A 19,902-nucleotide genomic window follows, 5' to 3' on the forward strand; every position below is an offset into this window, starting at 1 on the left:
CAGTAACCAACTTTCTCTGAAGCCCGGAGGCACCCTGGAGCAGGCTGGTGGGGACCTGGGAGGGGGCTGGTCCACAGCGACATCTGAGGAGGAAGCTACAGGGCCGGGGTCCCCAGGAAGGGCTCCCTCACAGGTTAAGTTCCTCCTTCAACGTGCTGGGGATGACTGGGGGAGGCTGACCCTTTTAGAGAATTGAGACACTGAGAGTTACAAATAAAGGTGCCGCTGTTAGTTCACACGGGAGTCGTGGAACTGAGGAGCTCGGGTCACAGAACAGCGCCAGGTCAAGAGCAGGGCTTCCTTCTGCTCAGGGCTCCACAGGGACTGCAGCCACAGGCTGATGGGACTGTTGATCCCTGGGCCTCTCTGGCCAGACCAATGTCTTCACCAGAAATGAGAAGTCTGGTAACACGGCGAATTTCCACGCTCATCCTGTGTCTGAAAGTATCTAGCTAGATGCCTGATATTAGTAACAGCCAATTTCAGTTTCCGTTCTTCCTGCCCAACTCCATTTTTCACCTTGTGTATATCCAGTGGGGGTGACTATCTGGGGCAGCCACTAGGGAGCAGAGCTGGGGATGGCGAGGCGGTGGACTGCTGATCTCTGTTATGAGATTCACGGTGCTCTTGGTGGTTTCTTATTCCTTTTGTCTTTAAAGTTATGTGGAATATTTAACTATTTAAAGTTAAGTGGGGGTATTTAAAAAAAATTTAAAAACCTGGAAAAATAGAAATGAAATATAAAATAGGAAAAGCTGGTGAGATAACAACCGGCATTGCAGGCAGACATTCTTTTTTTGGGGGGGACACACTGTGCAGCATGTGGGGTCTTAGCCCCCCAACCAGGGATTGAACCCAAGCCCCCTGCAGTGGAAGCTTCCAGTCTAATCCAATGGACCACCAGGGAACTCCCAGGCATTCCTTCTTGAGCTGCAGAAACCCACGGGTGCAGATTCTGCATCTGCTCCACAAAGCAGCTTGGGTCACTGGCTTCCCTTAGCATCTTCATTGCGGGGGGGTTGCTCATGGGAACATTTCTGCTTAGGGTCCCTTCTCTGGATATCCAGAGTCGGTACCACAGAGCTTAACATATACTTGCTGTCTTTTTCAAGGTTATAATTATGATGACTTGCCCGCTACTTCTTGCTGCCCTTTCAGGATGGACAGGGAGTGGCAGGGCCAAGCATGCCAACCCTGGGCTTGCTCCAAGCAGCAGCCCAAGGGTATTTCGGCCGAAAAGCCTGACCTCTCTCAGGAGGTCTCTCAGCCCCCTGTGGATGCTGCAGGAACCAGAGAGTTGCGAGTGGCTGAAGCAAACTCTGGGATGGGCGTTTGCCCAGCTCCATGGGCTGCTGTGCCTTCCTGTCGGGGCGTGAACGTGCCCTTGGCCGGGTAGTGCGCTGGCTCCCGCCCCGTCTCCGACAGTTAGGAGCCAGGGCTGAGTGTCCGCCTTCCGCTGGATTCCATACAGGTGTGGGGGCTCTGTGTATGCCCCATTGTTCCACAGCGCCGCCCCCCGCAGCTGGGTGGCAGTGTGAATGGGCTGCAGCTATATTTAGCATGAAACTCCTGGGGCCGTCACAAAGGAGTGACCGCATCTTCAGGAGGGTGGGTGGGCGGGAAGGGGACAGGGGAGCAAAGCTATTTTCAGAACACATGTCATTGCTGGCTATGGAGCAAGGCTGTGGCCATAACGCCGAGGGAAACAATAGCTGTGGCCAGAGGAAGAGCCTGTTATGTTTCAGGTGGGATGTTTGCAACTGCTCAGGAAACCTGACCCCGCCCGACAGCAGCACAAATCACAGCAGAGCCTCGTGGAGGCAGAGAGGCGGGGGATTCACAGGGCCAGGGTGAGGTGCCAAGAGGCCACGCCTCGAGCCCGGAGGAGGATTTTCAGCAACTGCTTTGCCCTGGGGGCCTGGTTAGGAATGAAACACTTCTGACCAATTTCCCAGGCAAACCAGGCCCCCTGCTCTGGTCTCTGACACCTCCCAAGAAGGGCAATGGGAACAAAAGGAACTCGGCAGAGGCAGCAAGATGGGCACAAGCAGGGCAAGGCGCAGAGCCGCCTCGGGCAATGGGCGGAGGCTGGGCTGAGCCGAGAGGGGCCGTCTCGAAGCCCTCCCTGGGTGGGCGGACTTGGCCCCCAGCGTCCAGGGCCCCGCCTGGGCGCTGAGGCTCCAGCTGCACAGGTCCCGAGAGCTGCCCACACCCCTTTTCTGACCTCCAGCCGGCCCCACTCACCAGCCTCTGTGCAACGCCGGAAGCGGGGAGGGACAGGCTGCGGAGGAGGCCAGGCCTGGCCTCCCCCCATCCCGCAGCTGAGCGCAGGCCCAGGGGTCTAGGTGGGAGCGGGGGAAGCGGGGGTGTGGCTCCGGCCCCAGATCTCAGTTGGACTTTACAGCCAGCATGGGGGCCGGGAGGGTTTTTTCCAACCCCATCTTCATATCCCCTTCCCCAAACATGTGTGGTTCCTGTTTTGCTGCATCTGTAAAAGGCGCTGGGAGCTGGGGACCTGCCTTACACCTCTTGGTTAACACCCCTGGAGATGGAGGGGGTTCGGAGCCGTGTAATTTACAGCCCATCTCCCCGATCTTAATTCACCCGATGCTCCTCTCTTCCTTATTGTATTAGTGTGACCAGGTACCTGCCAACAATAATGGCCTCTCCAGCTAGGAGCCTCTCCCCTACTCCCAGGACAATTTATACCTTTTCCTTGGGATTTTCCCCCCTTAAATTAAACAAAAAGAGGAAAAATAAGAAAAGGTTAACATGGGTTTGGAGCGCTGCAGCCCCGTAGTTCTGGGCAGGGAGCCAATGGCCCGAGGGCACACACATGTGTGTGCTCTCCCAGAAGGGCCTTCACCGGCCCTGTTTTACAGCCACCTCGGCACAGACTCCAGGGTTCACGCATATGGCCAGACAGATGTGTCTGGCTTACGTTCAAGGCTGGAAAATGAAGAATTATGGAAGTGAAGGGCCCCGGGCATTAAAGGGGGGCAGGGAGAAGGGAAGGGGGGAATTTTTTCTCTGCTGAGAAATCCTCCTGTGGCCGTGAGGCTGGAGGAAGAGGGCTGACAGGAGGCAGGCCGCCAGCAGCAGCGCATGTGGGGCCTGCTCTTAAAGGGGCCCCAGCCGCCCAGCCTGACGGCCCGCAGCAGGCCCTTGGTGCCTGGACCCGAGCACCCTGCTCCGAGGGAGCCAAGGGGCGGATGGGCTCCCCAGGCAGGAGCGGCCACGGGCCCCGGAAGTCAAGTCCCGCACGGGACCACTGCCAGGTACCGCCTGTCACCCGTGAGGCCGGGCTGCCCATGGCACTCGGGACAAGGCCAGGTCCCCTCGGCATGCGCTCCTCCAGCGGCCGGTGCTCCCCTTTGGTAACAGGGCTCGCGCCCACCACACGTCACTGACCTCCGTGCCAGTGGACACTCTGGGGCGGGACTTCCTTGGTTCACCCCCATGTCCCCTTGTAACCAGCCTGGTAGGTGCTCAGCACTGCTTACCACACTGAGCGGAAGACGCAGGACCTGATTCCAAGGAGTTCGTGGTGCAGCCGGGGAACAAGCCCAGCAATAAGTGTAATCTGAGACGCGATATACATTTCACAAGTGAAGTATAAATCAGTGCCACAGGAGCACTAAGCAGAGAGGTGAATTCCTCCTAGGGGGAGTCGGGGAAGGCTTCACTGGGGAGATGGGGTTTCGTCTGGGGACTGAGGGAAGAATAGAATTTCAACAGGTAATAGGAAATGTAGAGCAGAAAAAAGGGTACTTGGGCTTGAGGGAGCAGCAAGACATAGCATGGGGAAGGGGAGCGCTGTCTGGGGACGGTGGGAGGAAGGAGGGTTGGTGCTGTCCAGGCAGCGGGGCCGGAGTGTCTGGATGGACGGGCACTTCGCATGCACTGTTTTCTGAGGGAGATGCTGTCACCACTTTCGTCTGACAGGTGAGGAAACGGGCTCGAGGAAGTCAAAGCATTTGCCCAACAGCCCACAGCTTGTGAGGGCTCACGAGGAATGGGAGAAGAGGCTGGGAAAACAGACTGGGAACAGCCTCAGATGCCACAGTAAGGAATTCAACTTTATTAGCCAAGCAAAGGTGCTGATGATTCCTGGGCAGGGGAATGGCTCTTTTGGGAAGGGAACGGTGAAACTATGTATAATGATGCACTGCAGGCAGTGAGCCTGGCTCACAGACCTGGTTCCACAACTCCAGGAGCTGCCATTCATAGACTCCAAGGTAAACAGGACCCCGTCAGACTTGTGCAGTGCAGGTTGCTGGCTCCAGTCTAGTCAATCCCTAGGCTAAAGCAACAACTGTGGCGATGGGAATGGAGAGGAGAGGAGGGCATGAATGAGTGGACAGACACGATCTGATAAGAAATCAGTCAAGAGGGGGCTTTCCTGGTGGCTCAGTGGTAAAGAATTTGTCTGCCAGTGCAGGGGACATGGGTTCAATCTCTGGGCTGGGAAGATCCCACATACTGTGGGGCAATTAAGCCCGTGCGCCACAACTACTGAGTCTGTGCTCTAGAGCCCGGGAGCCGCAGCTACTAAGCCCACGTGCCACCACTACTAAAGCCTGCACACCCTGGAGTCCGTGCTCCGCAACAATGAGAAATCCACGCGTCACAACTAGAGAGTAGCCCCCACTCGCTGCGACGAGGAAACACCTGTGTAGCCGTGAGTACCCGGTACAGCCAAATATAAATAAAACTACAAACTAAAAAAAGCAGACATGAGGGCTTAAAAGCCAGTGAGGAACTTTAAGATGATGCTCTCAGACTTCCTTGATAGTTTAGTGGTTAAGAATCCACCTGCGAAAGCAGGGGACATGGGTTTGATCCCTGATTCAGGAAGATCTCACGTGTTGCGGGGCAACTAAGCCTGTGAACCAAAACTACTGAGCCTTGCCCTAGAGCGTGTGTTCTGCAACAAGAGAAGCTACTGCAAAGAGAAGCCTGAGCACCACAGTGAAGAGAGGAGTCCCCACTCGCCACAACTAGAGAAGGCCCAAACTCAGCAACGGAGACCCAGCACAGCCAAAAAGTAATAATAAATAATTTTAAAAATTAAAAAAAAAAAAAATGACGCTCTTTTTGGTATCATTCATGAACCCACTGAACAAAAATATCTGCTGAGTGTCAACTCTGCATGCTAAGACTAAGAAGTAAGAGAAAGGAATGAGGAGAGCAAATAAAGAACGATGGTCTAGAAGCCCAGGAGGTTGGTGTGGTCAACAGACAGAATACGAAGGTCCTTGTGAGCTGGAGAGAGGTGGCTTCAGGGCCCAAAGCCACAGGGAACTCAAGCGTAATGAAGAATCAACAAAGACAGGTACTTGGGGACCTCTGATACAGTCGACGCTATAACTGTTGGGGTGAGAGTTAAGAAATGGAGGTGGCAGTATGGACACAACTTTTGGGACGACTGATGAGGAAGAAAAGAGCTTCAGGTCAGGAAGACAGACATCCTGAGGACGAAGCTCTGAGGGCCAGGACAGAGGTTTACAGAGATCACGAAAAGAGGGAGGCAGCGGCCATACCGCCGTGACGCTGATGCTGTAGAGGTACCACGCTTAATTCCAACTGGTCGACTGGTACACACATGTCTAAAGGCCCACGGATCCCCACAGACAGGGCTCTTCCCAGGGCAGGGCTCTGTCTGGTGGACCATCAGTCTGCTGTCAGCCCTCGGTGTGCCGCGAGCACACCCCACGTGCCACGCGCTGTGCTGGGGCCTTATGTGCACCAGCTCCTGCAGGCCTCACAGCCATTCCACAAGGGAGGTGCTGCCACTACTTTTACTGTGCAAATGAGGAAACTGGTCCGGAGAAGTAAAACCATGTGCCCGAAGACACATGGTTGGTGAGTGGTAGAGCCCAGCCTCATCAGGTCAGCCTGACCACACACACTGTGCTCCATCCCAAAGGCCAGAGGTGGGTGAAGAGAGGGCTGAAGACAGACATCCCTGAAGAGGACTGGCACTTCCCCACGTGTGCAGCTAGTCTTAAAGCAGGAGTGTGGCTGGCCCTTCCCCGTCTGCCCTGACAGATAAGAGGAATAGATAAGAGGAAGTGAGCTTACAGCACAAGAGCTGGACCTGGGAGAACCATAAGGAAAAGTTTGCGGGCAGGGACATACGGGTCCACGAGAGGCCCGCTGATGTGAGAATCCTGGTGTGGAGATGGAGAGTTTCTCTCTGAAGGGTTTAGCGTGTCCTATCCAGAGGGGCTTGGCTACTACAGTGGGAATACATGCAGCCGGACTGTGGCCATGACACCAGCTCACCCCCGAGAACAGGTGTTCTCAATAGAGAACCTTGGTTTCTCCAGGAGTGTCTGCACGAGGCTCAGGGGAACTGGGAAACCCCCGAAACTGTGTGAAAGGTCGGGTCTGTGCGGCATCACAGATCATCACAAGGGGAGGAGCTTTCGGCAGATTCTTGGGGAAGAACCTGACTCTGCCTTGGATCCCAGGAGGAGGGGGACTGCAGGCGCCAAACCAGAATTGAGCGGCGGAGGAAGAACACAGGTGGTGGAACCAGTCAGGTCCCAGCGAGAGGGTCCTGCTTTCCCCTGCTCCCATCTCCCCTGGGCCCTGAGCAGACCACCACCCACACCAGAACCGTGTGCATGGCCAGGCCCCACCTGGATCTTCTCCTGGCGACGCTGCTGCTCCGCTATCTTCCTGGCCAGAGCCAGCTTCTTGGCCCGAAGCTCCCTGATGTCATCCTCGCCCCCGCTGCCTTCGGCCTCCGAGTCTTCCTCAAAGTCTTCAATCACCACGTCCTCCTCCTTCGGCGGGGGCGCACGTCAGGAGAGAGAGGAGACCGTGAGCCCACAGCACTGACCAGACCCACCCTTTGGTCCCTCCCGCATCTCAACTCGGGCTTCTCTGACCATTCCCTGCACAGGGCCCCACGCTGTGTGTTCCCCTCGGCTCAGGGAAGTGTCACATTTTCCCCTGGCTCTCCTGTGCACTCCAGGGTCCTCCTCTTGCACACTCACAGATCCACACTGTATCTACTTCCATGCCTACAGTCACAGACCTTTCTTCTTTGCACATACTCCAAACGTCAAACTTTGGGCCTATTTTCATTTTGAAATTCACCAAAGGGGAAAACGATAAGAGAAAGTTAAACCACCCAACTGAAGTGTAATTCATGCTAATGATCTGATAGGAATCACTCTGGCCAACAGCTGGGAGCTGGGCGTGGACGCGCCCTCGCCCCAGACGGCGTCAGGGAGCAGATGCTGCAGCTCAGCGGACCTTGCCCTGGTTTCTCTTTAAGACCACAGGCTGGCGGTGTGAGGGCTGGGGGCCCCATGACGGGAATTCACATGACACGACCTTGCACGGCTGCCCTCCGGGGGCTGGGACAGACCGGGAGAAGGCGGGCTGGCTTAAGGAGTCTCCTGCCAGGCTGGAGGCACCTTCCCCAGGGATGGCACCTCCCTGCTTGCAGCCTCGCTCTTAGAAGCCACTACTCCCCGGGTGGTCCTGGGCTCTACTTCTCACTCCCTCCCTCTTGGCCTTGGTCAGTGGAGAACATGCAGCTGCCCGAGAGAGCTCCCTTGGAGGGACAGTGTTAGCACGGTAACAGGGGGTGGTTGAGCAGAAGATTCCTGGGTCTGAGTGATAACTGGATGATAATGATGATGATGATTATGACAGTAACAGCTGTCACTTACTGAGTGCTTACTATGAAGCCAGGTACCCAGCTAAGCATTTTTCACATATTAATAACTCATTTAATACAACAGCCTGTGAATGGATGCTTTCATCACCCCTAGTTAATAAATGAACAAATAGAGGTCTAGAGAGTTAAACAATTTGCTCAGGTTCACGAGGTGAGCAAGCGGCAGACCAGGGACTCAAACCTCAGTGAGTCTGATTCCAAAGTCTGCGCTCCTACCAACGAACCCCATCGGTGCAGGTGCGGCCCTGGACCTAGATGGAGCTCAAGGCCAGCTTTAGCAGCCCAGCTGTGCTCCCGCAGGCCCACAGGGATCCTGCTCAACACAGGCGACCCTTTCCTCCAACTGCCCGTTGCGATGGCATTCCGATGGACACGGTTTGCAGAAAGTGGTTAGCAGAGCGTGTCAGTGGGCAGGCAGTGCCTTGTCTTAGGAGAATCGAGGGGTGAGGGGGTTAGGTGTCTCGGCAGCATCCTTAAGGAGACAGACTCTGTTCTGCTCATGAAGAAAGATGTCTGAATGAACAGCTCCCCTCTTCCTCTCTCGATCACCTTAAGTGGCTCAGTTTTACAGGGTGGAGAGGGACAAGATCTCAGGAAGGGGCCACTAGACGAGATCTCAGAACTGCCACTAACCTAAGAGGTCTCGGGGTCTGGGGTGCTGTCTGCAGTCACTACTCATCTGACAATCTGCAGGCTCCTGCAGTGTCACCCGCTTCCAGAGTGGCCCAGGGGTTGGGAAGGAGGAAGGCTCTCTGCACATTTACTTCCTGTCTTAGGGGATAACCTGGACGGGGTGAGGGGAGTCAGGTCCCTGGCCGGCCTATGGGAGACACTGCCCCTGTGTGCTCTGATCAGCGATACACAGGGTTATCATGGGGCTTGCGCTGAGCCTGACTGAGGTCAAAAGAGGGTCAGTGAGGCTTGTCTGAGGTTGGCTCAGCTCTCACACCAAACGAGGAAGTGCAGGGTTATGAAATTACACAGACCAGGGTAAGCAGGGTTTCCCAGGGGCCACTAACACAAAGGAACCCAGGAGGCTCGTGGGAAAAGGAAGAAGTGGGCAGCACAGCGTGGGTCACAACCTTTGTCTGGGCAAGAAGCCTTGGAAGGAGGGAGACAGTGTGGCACAGCAGAGATCTAGGGCCAGGAGCTGGACTGCTCCTTGTGAGGGGCGGAGCCCCACCCTCTGGGCTTGCCTGCTGCCCTGGATCTGGTCCTGCAGGCTCTTGGGCCAGGGGACATCTCCTGCAGTACCCTGGAGAGCTACCTTACTCACCTACTGCCTGCCTCAGCCTTAAAACACGGCTGAGAGAGCCCACTGGGGCGCTACCCCGCCCAGGCTTCCCTCCACGGTGCCCAGGGCTTGGGTGGCACTGCTCTGCCCTGCCCAGAGCCTGGACACCCCGGTGGCTTTAGCAAGCCCACTGGCTCCTCCCATACTGACAGCTCATTCTTTCCCGTTACTCCCTGCCCAGGTTTCATCTGGAGGGCCTGGAATCATGGGCTTAGCTTCATCCTTGGAACTACCTCTCGCCTGGAAGCAGAGCCCTGTGTCATTAGGGGTGGGGTGGGGTTCTCCGGCTATTCCAATGAAGCCGATCCAAGACTGTGCTGCTCTGAAGACTCTGAAGCAAAGGTGGCCACTCTATCACTGCCTCAGATCACCAGCGACAGCATCCAGCTGACATCTGGCTTCCCGGGCCTGCTGCTGATTTCATCCCCGAACCCCGCCCTGCTCCACCGGGCGCTGGAGACCGCCACAGGCCAAATGACTGTGCTGGCCGACGGCTGACCTGGCCTCTGGCTGCAGTTGCTTCCGTCTCCTCCTTGAGTCCCACGTTCCTTCCCACCTAAGCCCCCTCTGCCTCTAACACTGGCGGGGTGGGGGGCAAAGAGGAGGGCAGAGATGAGCATCAGGCAAGGTGGGCTCTGTGTGCACCCCCAGCAGTCATCCACACCCAGACACACAGCAGGGCAGCGGGCAGCGGCAGTAAACGCACACACGCACCCACAGTCGCACCCACAGTGCCCCACCTCACACCGACTCACCACCCACAGACGGTGGGGCAGCTGGCAGCAGTGTTCAACTTAAGCTGACACACAAACCCCCTGCACGCAGAACCGCAGTAACAGTCACCCCCAGAAAGAAACCTACATGCACGGTGAGGCCAACACCAGCGGGGTCTAAGGGGTGGGCACTTGGGCTGGTGCACACACATACACGCTCACATACACTGTCTGGAGTGAGTGAGGCAAGGGCTACAGGAACAACCAAGGGCAAACAAACAAGAGGAGAATTCCTTAATCACATCAGGATGTGCAGGAGGGAGGGCGGGAGGGAGCGAGGGAGGGGGTGATTTTCCACACGGGGCCAGCAATGTCAGCTCTTCCTGTACGTGCGCTGGAGGCTGCAGTTCGGGCCTGTGCTGCGCTGGGCTCCACACATCCATAAACTTGATCCTCGGCCTGAACCCTAACACTCCCCACCCCCCCGACCCCCTTCCCTAAGCCGCCAGAGCTGCACATTATTAAACTCTTTCTTCCCTCCCTTCTCCTCCAATGCAACATTAAAAAGAAGCATCTGGAACTCGTAGCAGAGCGAGATGGAGGCATTGGGGTGGGACTGGCAGGAAGGGGCACCAGCAGAGTGCACTCCTGAGGAGCCAGCCGGCTGGTCACGTCGGCATCGCCACTGCTCTGGGTGGTTATAAATAGCCAGGGGTCAACGCTGAACCCTGGGCAGAGCGGGGCTGGGGGGAGCCGTCCCTTGGCCACAGCGGGCTCTTCCCGCATTGTACCTCATCTTCCAGTTGTTTTCCCTCTTGGCTTCCCATTTCCTTTCCCATGGTGTCTGGGACGGGTGCCACTGACACATATTTTCCACCCTTGAATGCCAGCAGAGGCTCTTCTTGTCCACAAAGGGCTTCCAGAAAATACTTCAGCACTGTGACCCTTTTGCAGTCGGCTGCAATAACCTACGGGGCGAGAGAGAGAGAAGAAAAACAGCACTTTCTAAAAGGGAAGATGAGAGACATTGACTGGAGGCTTAGGGGCACCCGAGAAATGTGTCATCTGCATGGTGGGGGTGCGTGGGGAGAGTGAGCGGGATCGTGTGTATGTGAGATGAGGCCAAAGGCCAAGATCTTTGAGTCACCACCATCTCCCCTCAGGTCATCTCTAGGGTAGTGGACACCCCCAGCACCAATGACCGTTGTCCTCTGGGGTTTTGCCTCTCTTTGACTTAAGTCCTGATATGGTATCTAGCTGGATAGAAGGAAGGGTGGAGGGTAAGATGCTGATGGTCACAGAACTTGGAGTCCTGGTACTCTCACTGCCACTCTCCATTCTGCTCCCAGCTCCACTCTCGTCAGACTCCTGAGGGGAGAACTTCCAGCCTGAGTGAGAAATGAATGATGAGGGCTTTCTTGGCTGTTTCATTTCAGGTTTCCCCTGACAGGTTCCTGCCCCACCTAAGAGCTTCTTGTGCTCAAGAGACGGGGGTCCAGCAGGAAACTTGTCAGGAGAAGGGAGACAGGCAAAGCAGGTGGAAGCAGGGTGTTCCACCGAGCTCTGTTCCTCCAGGGGTTTGGGCTGTCCCGCTCCCATGTGGCCACATCAGCACACAAGCCAGTCCTGTCAGAGAAGCTGGGGCTGATTTAGCTGAAATGAAATCACTGTCTTGAGCAATCATCACATTTGTAAGTGGCTGAGATAAAGTTTCCAGTCACCCTGCCTGGGGTCCTTCTCCTGCGAAACCTGCAAACCCACCTGCTTTGCACCTTCTCGTGCCCTTTCTTCCTCCCTGACCTCTGGGGTCCTCTCCTCCCTTCTGGGAGGGCACTCACCAAGGGAGGAGAGGGGCTCCCCTTGGATCTGGAGCTCACAAGTAGTGAAGGCCATTCCCAAAAGGAAACACTGTGGTGGCCAAATATGCTGCAGGGTGGCAGCCCCTCCATGACCATGACTCCGGCCCCCAACCTGCCACCAACACCATGCCTCCCATCCTATCGTGTGACACAGACTGCCCTGGCTGCTCCGCATAGCGTGGTAACTAACCTGGAGACTGTCTCAGATTGTTTGCTCAGTGGTGCGCAGGTGTCTTCGTTATCCCCCTTGCCTGGGTAATAATGCCCGACCCCCTGGTGGCAGAGATTACATCTTGCATTTCCCTGGCAAGGGGCGCCGGGGACAAGCGGGGCACTAGGGAGGCGCATGGGGAGGGCTGAGAGGTGCAGGGAAGCCTGGCTGTACCAGAGGGAAAGATGAGGCAGGCAGGACCCAAGTCCGCCAGGAGCCGGTGGAGACGAGTACCACTCTGGCAGCCGGGTGGCTGGGGGAGGCTGACCGCACACGACTGTCAGCCCTGAGCCATGCGCCTCCATCGTTGGCCACGTCTCAGCCTGGATGGAGGCCCAGGACGGAGGCACACGGCTCAGGACCGACAGCGCCTCTGCTGGCCCCACCAACGGCCTGGGCAGCAACTGAGGCCTGAATCGCAGGCTGAATACCTCGACCACCTGGGAGGCTGGCCTGAAAGGTGCTCAGCCACCCGGGAACGGCTGAGGGAAGGACAGCTGTCGTGAGCTTGGGGTGCCCAGTCCTGTGCTTCCAAAGAGGGAAGAAGTGCATGCCGGGCCAGAGCGGGTCACCGTGGGTTCCATCGCGTGTCTTCACACATGGGATGAGGAAGGCTAGAAATACAGAAGCAGGGGCTAAGAGGCATTAAAGAACAGAGCTGAAATGAGTAATAGCCTGGCAACCAGCACGCACAGCGGCCTCCCTGCATCCCCAGCCTCTCACTTGCAGAGGAAACTTCTGCATTTCCACAAGACTGCCAGTTTCCTCTCTGTGGTCTAATTTTAACCACCTTGTCGTTACAGTGTGTGTCAGCCACCTGACCCCACTGTGACCTCTGACCTTCTGCCCCAGCTACTGCTTGCACTATGGAGAATTATGTAATGGAGCCAGGACTTTCCTTTTCGGTGTGAGGCTGTTGTCACCGAATGGAGAGGAGGTGGGGTGAAGGAGTGAGAGAAGGACAGAGGAAAAACCTGACGGTGGTCCCTAGCATCACCCTGGGGCGAGGGGTACACTGGCGCTCCCGCTGAGTGTGCAGCTGAAATGTGCCCAGGAGACGAGAGTGTGCCTGGGGGTGTGTGTGCTGACAGGCGAGCCGGACAATTCCTGCTGTTAGGGCATGGGCCGGAGGGCACGCCGAGTTCCTGGCCAAGAGGGAGGAAGGCCACATGTGTGGACGTGGGGCTCCTGGATACGGGGATTTCCAGGGATGCAGACATCCTGAGCCGGCCCACGGCACATCCTTAGAGGATCGCAGGGAGCTGTCATCTACGTGGACACACACACAGAAGCAGTGTCGCCTGCCTTCCCCAGCCCCTGCTCCACCACCTACCCCCATTTTAGTTTTCACTCTGTTTGGAAGGAACCTGGCTTCTGGGGGCTTCTGTCTGCTGTGGCCATCAGTTCCTCCTGGAGGGCAAGGAGCTCCTGGATGATTCTCAAAGGAGCGCTGATCCAATGGGGTCTCTAAGTGGGGTATGAAAAAGAATTCTGCAAGTTTGGAGAGAGAGAAGTCACCCAGCCTTTTGGAAGGGTGTTCTTGCCTTCGTGATCCAACTATGGGGGAGGAGAGCCACGGCTGTACAGTCTCCTTAGGTTTCAGAGTGCACTGCGGGGGTAAAGAGTGGGGCTGGAGCGATCAAGGAGCTGGGAACTCTGAGAGGCAGAAAGTCCAGGGCTTGTCCGGGGGCCCAGAAACACCTTCGGTCTCCAGCCCACTGGCCTGTCTGCTGAAGCCTTCTGCTTTCAGATGGGAGGCACCAACCCCGCAGGGTAGGTTCCTCCTATACAAAGCCTCCAGCACTTGAGTTGGGCAAGAAAAGTTTAAATGTGTATAAAAAGGGCTGTCACAACAGATGAAGCCCTTTAAACCACCCACAAAGAGCCAACTCCAAGGCGAGCTTTGTCTGGCCAAGGAGGATTTCCTGGTAGGAGAGGGGTTAAAGTTGGGCTCCCCGCTCAGAAAGGAAGGAGCCCAGATGCAGTCTATGACATAATCCCCACAATAGCTCTGTTCGTGAGTACATTTTTCCATTCTGTATCAATGAAAAACAGAGAATGTAAGTGGTATGTACATTGTAGCTCTGGGCAAATTCTAGATTCTCTAGAGGAGAAAGATCTGGGCTGTAAACAGGTGGGGCTGGACCAGTGATGGAGGTAAGGAAAAGGCCTGGTGGCCAGGGAACACCTGGGGAACCTAAGACCTGGCGAACCTGAGGCCCGCACCTTCCTAGGGGCAGTCATCGTCCTCCTGGAGGGACTCATGGTGCAGGAGACTACGAGGAACTCCAAAGTTACTGAACAAAATGCCTCTCATGTCTCACTCCAGTCAGCTCTGAAAGGAGACTGGGGCTCTCAAGAGAAGCCACTGCCAGGAGAAGCCTACACACCACAAGAAGAGTAGCCCCCGCTAGCCGCAACTAGAGAGACGCCTGCGCGGCAACGAAGACTCAGCACAACCAAAAATAAATAAAATTTAAAAAGAAAGAAGGAAAGGAAACTGGGGCTCTGGGTCAGGGAAGGGCTCAAAGAAGGGCACCCAGAGAAAGCCCCTTCCCCTCCCCCAAAGGCCGTCTGGGGCAGCGTGCCCCGCTGGTGGGAACTGAAACCTCGAGCTTCAGGGCTCCAGCTATCACCCGGGTCAGGTCCACACGCAAAGAACCCAGCAGAAAGGAAAACTGAAAGTGAGATGTGGCTGGCGATATGGGAGCCTGGCCTGTCCTGGGCTCAGTCCCTTCGAGAGAGATAACGTGAGCGTGCATGTGGTGAGTGGAGGCTGGTGCCCAGAGGAAGGTGAGGTCTAGAGGAAAGCAGGAAGAAACCGCCAGGGTAAAGAGAGAAGAGGGAAGGCAGTCTGGGGCATATCTTGGGTGGGGTGGTGGATGAGCAGAGAACGAATGGTGTTCTCTGAAAACCGGTGGGTCTCCATGGCCACGCAGCAGAGCATCAGCACAGCCTGTGCAGAGAGGCCTTGAAGAAACAGAAAAACAGATCTAAGCTCTTATAGAAGGCGGTGGAGGGAGAGGGAGCGACGGGGAACTGAGCAGCAGGTACCACAGATGCATGTTAAGTTGTGAGACTTAACAGCAGCCAGGGAAGGGGAGGAGGGGCCAGAGAGCTGAACCAGGCCTCTGGATGCAAGCTCCACAGAATGAGGGACTCGCTGCATCTTTACTGGGCCCCCGTTTTCTCCAGACAGGCCTCCTGGAAGGCACAGACACTGGAGCGGCTGGCTACATTTTGCAAAATGTCTTTTTCTAAATTTTTGGTTTGGGGCGGTCAGAATTTAAACTTGCTCTATCAGCCAGTTCTATTTTTTTTTTTTTTTTCTTTTCTGGTTTTAAAAAGTCTTGCTTGCTACTGCTCCTCTGGTTACAGAGAGAAATCACACGGGTTTTCCCCTACAAACTCAAGTTTACAGGTTATTTTTCTTGTTTCTCTAAATGGAGCCAATTACTTTCACATTTGTTGAAACCTTCAATCAAACTTTATAGCTTGTTAATTTCACAGAATGTCCTTAGAGCAAATAAGATGCAGACAGAAAAGTGAAGTCTTGCTGAGATTATTAAGAAATTTTAACATAGCCTATAAACCCACGACCAAGGCTGGTAAAACACAGGCCCGCCCGGCTGGCTGCTGAAGTCAATTAGCAATGGGTTAATTATCATCTTTAATAAGCCAAGCCTGCATGATTGGCTACAAGAAACTGACTCAGACTACAGTGTTTTCACAAACTGAGAACCTCCAGTGATACACAACTCATCCTCACAGGAGACCGAAGGGTGGGTCGGTCATCCTGGAAGGATGATTCTACAGTGGCCGAGGGTGGGTCAGCCTGAGAAGAGGTCTGCCAATGAAAGTTCAGACACAGGGAATCCTCTGGAGCTGGGGGGACAGAGGAAAGGGGTTATTCACGTTCCTAGGGGAGGGAAGCTGGCTTTGAGGATGCACAATCCCTCTGAAGGCCGAGGCAGCTGCTCACGATGAGGGGGAAACAGATACTCCCAGCCCAGCTGAATCAGGACGGATGGGTACCGCACTGAGAGAGGGTCACAGGTCAGAGGGGAAAGGAGGGAAGAACCTGGCAGGCGCTGAATGACAAAGTGGACAAGGAGAAAATGTCTGGGTCCTTGTGCCAGACACGGATCCTGACGAGCCCCGGGTATCCTGTCCCAGGGCCTCCACTTGGTCAGCGGGTCACTTGCTCCCCATCCCTGCTGCAGCAGGACCCCCCTGCTTCCAGCACAGGCCTGGCCCTCAGTCTCTTTTGATCCCAGTGTCCAGACTCAGTGCTTACGGTTGGTCTGCGCCAGCTGAGGGGTCTACGGGTCACAAGGCAAAATGCTCACATCATTGGGCAAACCCACCCTGCAGCAGCCACACCATTCCACATGTCTGGTCCCAACAGCTGTGTTTTCTTCTTCGTGAAGGCAATGCGGGCTGTTACCAATCAGCTGGCAAGGCACAGATGCCTGTTCAGAGTGAATGGCAGCCAGCTATCCCCACCCATATCCCCCCCACCGTGTACTTGTGTGCGCGCGCGTGCACTGGCCTTAAGTTTCCTAGAGAGGGGTGGGTGGGAACTGGCAAATGGTCAGGTAGGAAGACTTGGTAAGGGTGAGAGAGATGGAGATTATGTTCACACTAGGAAGAGAGGTGGGAGAACAGAGGCGAAGTGGAGCATACACTGGTGGCAAGAAGGTAAGTACAGAAGGAAAAACAGGTCCATTTTGGGAACAGGCAAGTTGAGGTCATACAGCAGCTTGGTGAAGAGCCTGGGCTTTACAGGTAGAGGTCTAAATTCAAGTGGTGATGGACACTTTCTAGCTGTGTGTCCTCAGGCAAGTTACTCAATGTCTCTGAGCCCCGGATCAAAGCTGTTTGAGAGAGATAATGCATCTCAAATATACAGCAAGGTGCCTGGGCTCAAAAAGTGCTAAATACATGAGTGGCTGTGATGCTTCTTCTTCTGTGCTGCCCTGCTCTGCTCAGAGGCAGGAGGGGGACTCCGTCTGACACCACGGAGACGTACGGAAGCCAGGCTCAGAGGTAAGGGCACACGGCCCTGGGCTGAGGGGAAAGGCCCTGGCATGCTCACCTGGCTGCTGAAGCTGCTGAAACAGTTTATTTTAAGCTAAGGTGTTGGATCCAGGTGACTGGACAAGGCACTTGGTGGAGGGAAGGGCCAGCCTTTCTGCAGTGGCCCCTTTCCTACTGTCTACAAGGACTCGGGACCTAACCACAGGCCTGCATGCTTTCTATAGGACTCCAGAGGGGCCCCCAGGGCTGGGGCTTTAGGACAAGCGTGGCACTAATGCACACACCACAAGTAAGGTCCTGTGGTGAATCACAGCTGCCTTAACCCTCTGGCCCTTTCCTATTGGGGTGTGGGTGGCAGATCTGCCTCTGTTAATGGTATCCTCCTTACATGAGACAAGCTGCATCCTTGCTCCAGGTCTCTCGACACAAGAAAAATAATTTCTACCCACCTGAATTTCCTGAGCTTGGACCTTCTAAACAAAGCGAGAGAGGAGTCCTGGCTCTCCTGGGTAGAGGACAGCTGGCTCTTCTTGAACCGTTCCCTCGTGGAAAGAAACTACCTTTTTTCTTCCCCTGGAGCTCTAAGCTCCGACTGTATGAGCAAGGTGCATTCTCAACAGTGAGCGCGTTGCAGGGAGCAAGCTATAGGCAGCAGTAGCTCGGGCTGCAGTCCAATCGGCTTCCCCTGCAGAGGCTCTGAGAGCAGCCACCCGCACTGGCAGGGGCTGGGCGGATACTGGCACTGCCAACACAAGCCTTTCAGGTCTGGCTGGCTTCAGCTGCTCTGAAACCTGGAGCTCTGGTGCTGGGGCCCTCACTCACTGAACCAGCAGGGGAGGCTACAAGCTCAGCCCCTGGGGAGGAAAGGCCTGAGTCTGTCTCAGTCTACAAATATCCACATGCAGTCGGCTTCTACACTGCCGGTTAGTTCTGGGCCAGGAGCACGGTATCTGGAGTTCTGGTCGCTCCGAGCCACTTGCCTCTTTGCCTTCCAGACAACCAGCATCAGGAGGCCGCCCCTTGGGTTCGTGTGCACGCTCCATCACCCAGTTTGCTTCTGGTTTTATTTATGTGTGTGGGGATGAATGCTGAGACCTGCAGCATTCAACACACCCAATCACCACTCAGCTCCACAGACGCTTACTAAGTGTCTACTGTGTGCACGAGGCCCCATTCTAGACCGTGAGGATTCAGTAGAAGGGGGTGGGGCACATTCAGAGCAGGTGAATCAAGCTGCCAGGAGAGATACCTGCCCCACCAAAGACTGACGGCACCCAAAAGGGCAGAATTCTCATTTCTCTTCTCCTTCAAGGGGAGAGGAAGAGGAAGCCTGGGAGAAGCAAAAGCCCTCTGTAGAGACTGGGCACACGCTCCTTTATCCCTTTTAGGTGGAGAGAGCCTGAAGAAGTCAGGAGGGAGAAATCCCTCGGGCTCAGCCTTGGCACCAGGTGAAATCCCCGTCTCTTCTCAATGCTCCCCACGGTCCGTGTGAGGCCTCCCCAACAGACATCTCCTCACTCCCTCCTCGTTGTTTCTCCCTAACCCCCAACTCCAGGTACCCCTGTTCAACATTCCCCTGCATGCCATTTGCCCCCTGGTACCTCTGAGACTAAAGATGACTCCCCAAACTGCCTCGACCTACAGGCCTTTACTTCCATGCAATCAATTCATTCCCTCACCTTCCTTTAAGTGTGATTCAAACTCTTTCTTTTCAAGAAGTTATTGTCCAGCCTGCTGGCCCACTGCCCACACATTTTCCCTAAGGCTCTGCTATGTAACAAGGATCATGCCAGGCATTTTGTGCAAGAATAGAATAAGGCAGGACTTCCCGGGTGGTCCAGTGGCTAAGACTCCACATTCCCAATGCAGGGGGCCCAGGTTCGATCCCAGGTCAGGGAACTAGAGCCCACATGCTGCAACTAAAGATACTGCGTGCCATAAAGAAGACTGAAGATCCCGAGTGCCACAACTAAGACCCAGGGAAGTCAAATAAATAAATATTAAAAAAAACAAAAACAAAAACCATACATGGTTTAAAAAAGACAGAACAAAGCAGATGCAGTCCTTGACTTCACAGGACTTTCAGGCCAAGGAGGGATCCGACAGTAACCTGGCACTGACCTCTTCCAAATCCCCAGATGCCCCTCTAGCACCTACGGGCTAGGCCTCCACGCCCTCTGCCCCTTCTCCGACAGCATGGGGAGCCCTCCACACCTGTACTGACGCCGCAAAGTGAGCTAGCAGTCACTCAGAGCCTCCCTGGAACCCGCTACGTCTCCCAGCGAGCCAGCCCTTTCCTGTCTATGTCGGGTGCAGAGGACTCAAGAGCCTCTTAAAACCATTATCGCTTCATGTTGAAGACATATATACGTAATTTTTCTTATGGCCTACTTAACAGATTCTTTTTCCTATTGACTTTCATCCTGACCATGCTGTGTGAGAGGTCCATTACTGCTCTCAGCCTACAAGGGGGTTCGTTCCCTTCTAGGGGACCTATCCCACCTTTGGGCTGTTCTCATTAGTGGAAATGTCTATCCCTTTCAAGCCCAGATCTGCCTCCCTGTGCTTCCAATTCTGTTCTGTGGGGCCACGACAAAGTTCTTAACTCTGCTTTTGTCTGACCGGCCTCCAATTTTTTTGAAGTCTGCTCTGTTACACCTTCTCTAGGCTAAACAGTCCCACTTCCTTCCACTGCTCCTCACTTCAACTGTCTCCTCAACATCCTGGGGATTCTCTCACTAAGACTTTCACTGAGACGAATGTCTCCTGCAGGGAGTGCCCACGTGCGGTCTGGCAGCAGAGAACAGAACACACAGCTCCTCCCTGTTCTATCCTGGACACCTCAATTCTGCGAATCGGCCAAAAAAGCACATGTTCTGCTGTTCACCACTTTGCCCTAGTGGCACATTGTGAGCTTTTAATCAACAAATCCCCAAAGTGTTTTCACATATGTGGCTAAATAATCTCTCCCTCCTCTGCGTGCAAGCCCTCCACTAACTATTTCCCTTTATCACATTCCTTCACTGAGGCCTCCCCACGCTATAAAAACCCCATTATTCAGTATTGTCCTGCACACTACTTGCTGT

At 55.0% G+C, this 19,902-nt stretch overlaps 1 protein-coding gene and 1 long non-coding RNA gene across 7 annotated transcripts in view; one reads left to right on the plus strand and one right to left on the minus strand.

The window, feature by feature from the left end:
• Positions 1–19,902, minus strand: part of SMG6 (SMG6 nonsense mediated mRNA decay factor) — a 200,674-nt gene that overhangs the window by 11,662 nt on the left and 169,110 nt on the right. For 4 of the 6 annotated variants that reach the window (XM_061390647.1, XM_061390651.1, XM_061390648.1 and 1 more), the window contains exons 14-15: positions 10,498–10,674; positions 6,648–6,794 (exon numbers count right to left, since the gene is read on the minus strand). In XM_061390647.1, coding sequence (XP_061246631.1) covers positions 6,648–6,794; positions 10,498–10,674 — 324 coding nt within the window. Of the gene's footprint in view, positions 1–4,058; positions 4,316–6,647; positions 6,795–10,497; positions 10,675–11,467; positions 11,741–19,902 lie in introns of those variants that run through there. The other 2 variants (XM_061390652.1, XM_061390650.1) reach the window with 2 other exon arrangements.
• LOC133231925 (uncharacterized) lies at positions 3,978–19,225 on the plus strand. The gene is made up of 2 exons (XR_009731266.1): positions 3,978–4,065; positions 9,175–19,225. It is a non-coding gene; the product is annotated as an uncharacterized LOC133231925 (long non-coding RNA).

Source organism: Bos javanicus, chromosome 19 (assembly GCF_032452875.1).
Source record: "Bos javanicus breed banteng chromosome 19, ARS-OSU_banteng_1.0, whole genome shotgun sequence".
Lineage (NCBI taxonomy): Eukaryota > Metazoa > Chordata > Mammalia > Artiodactyla > Bovidae > Bos > Bos javanicus.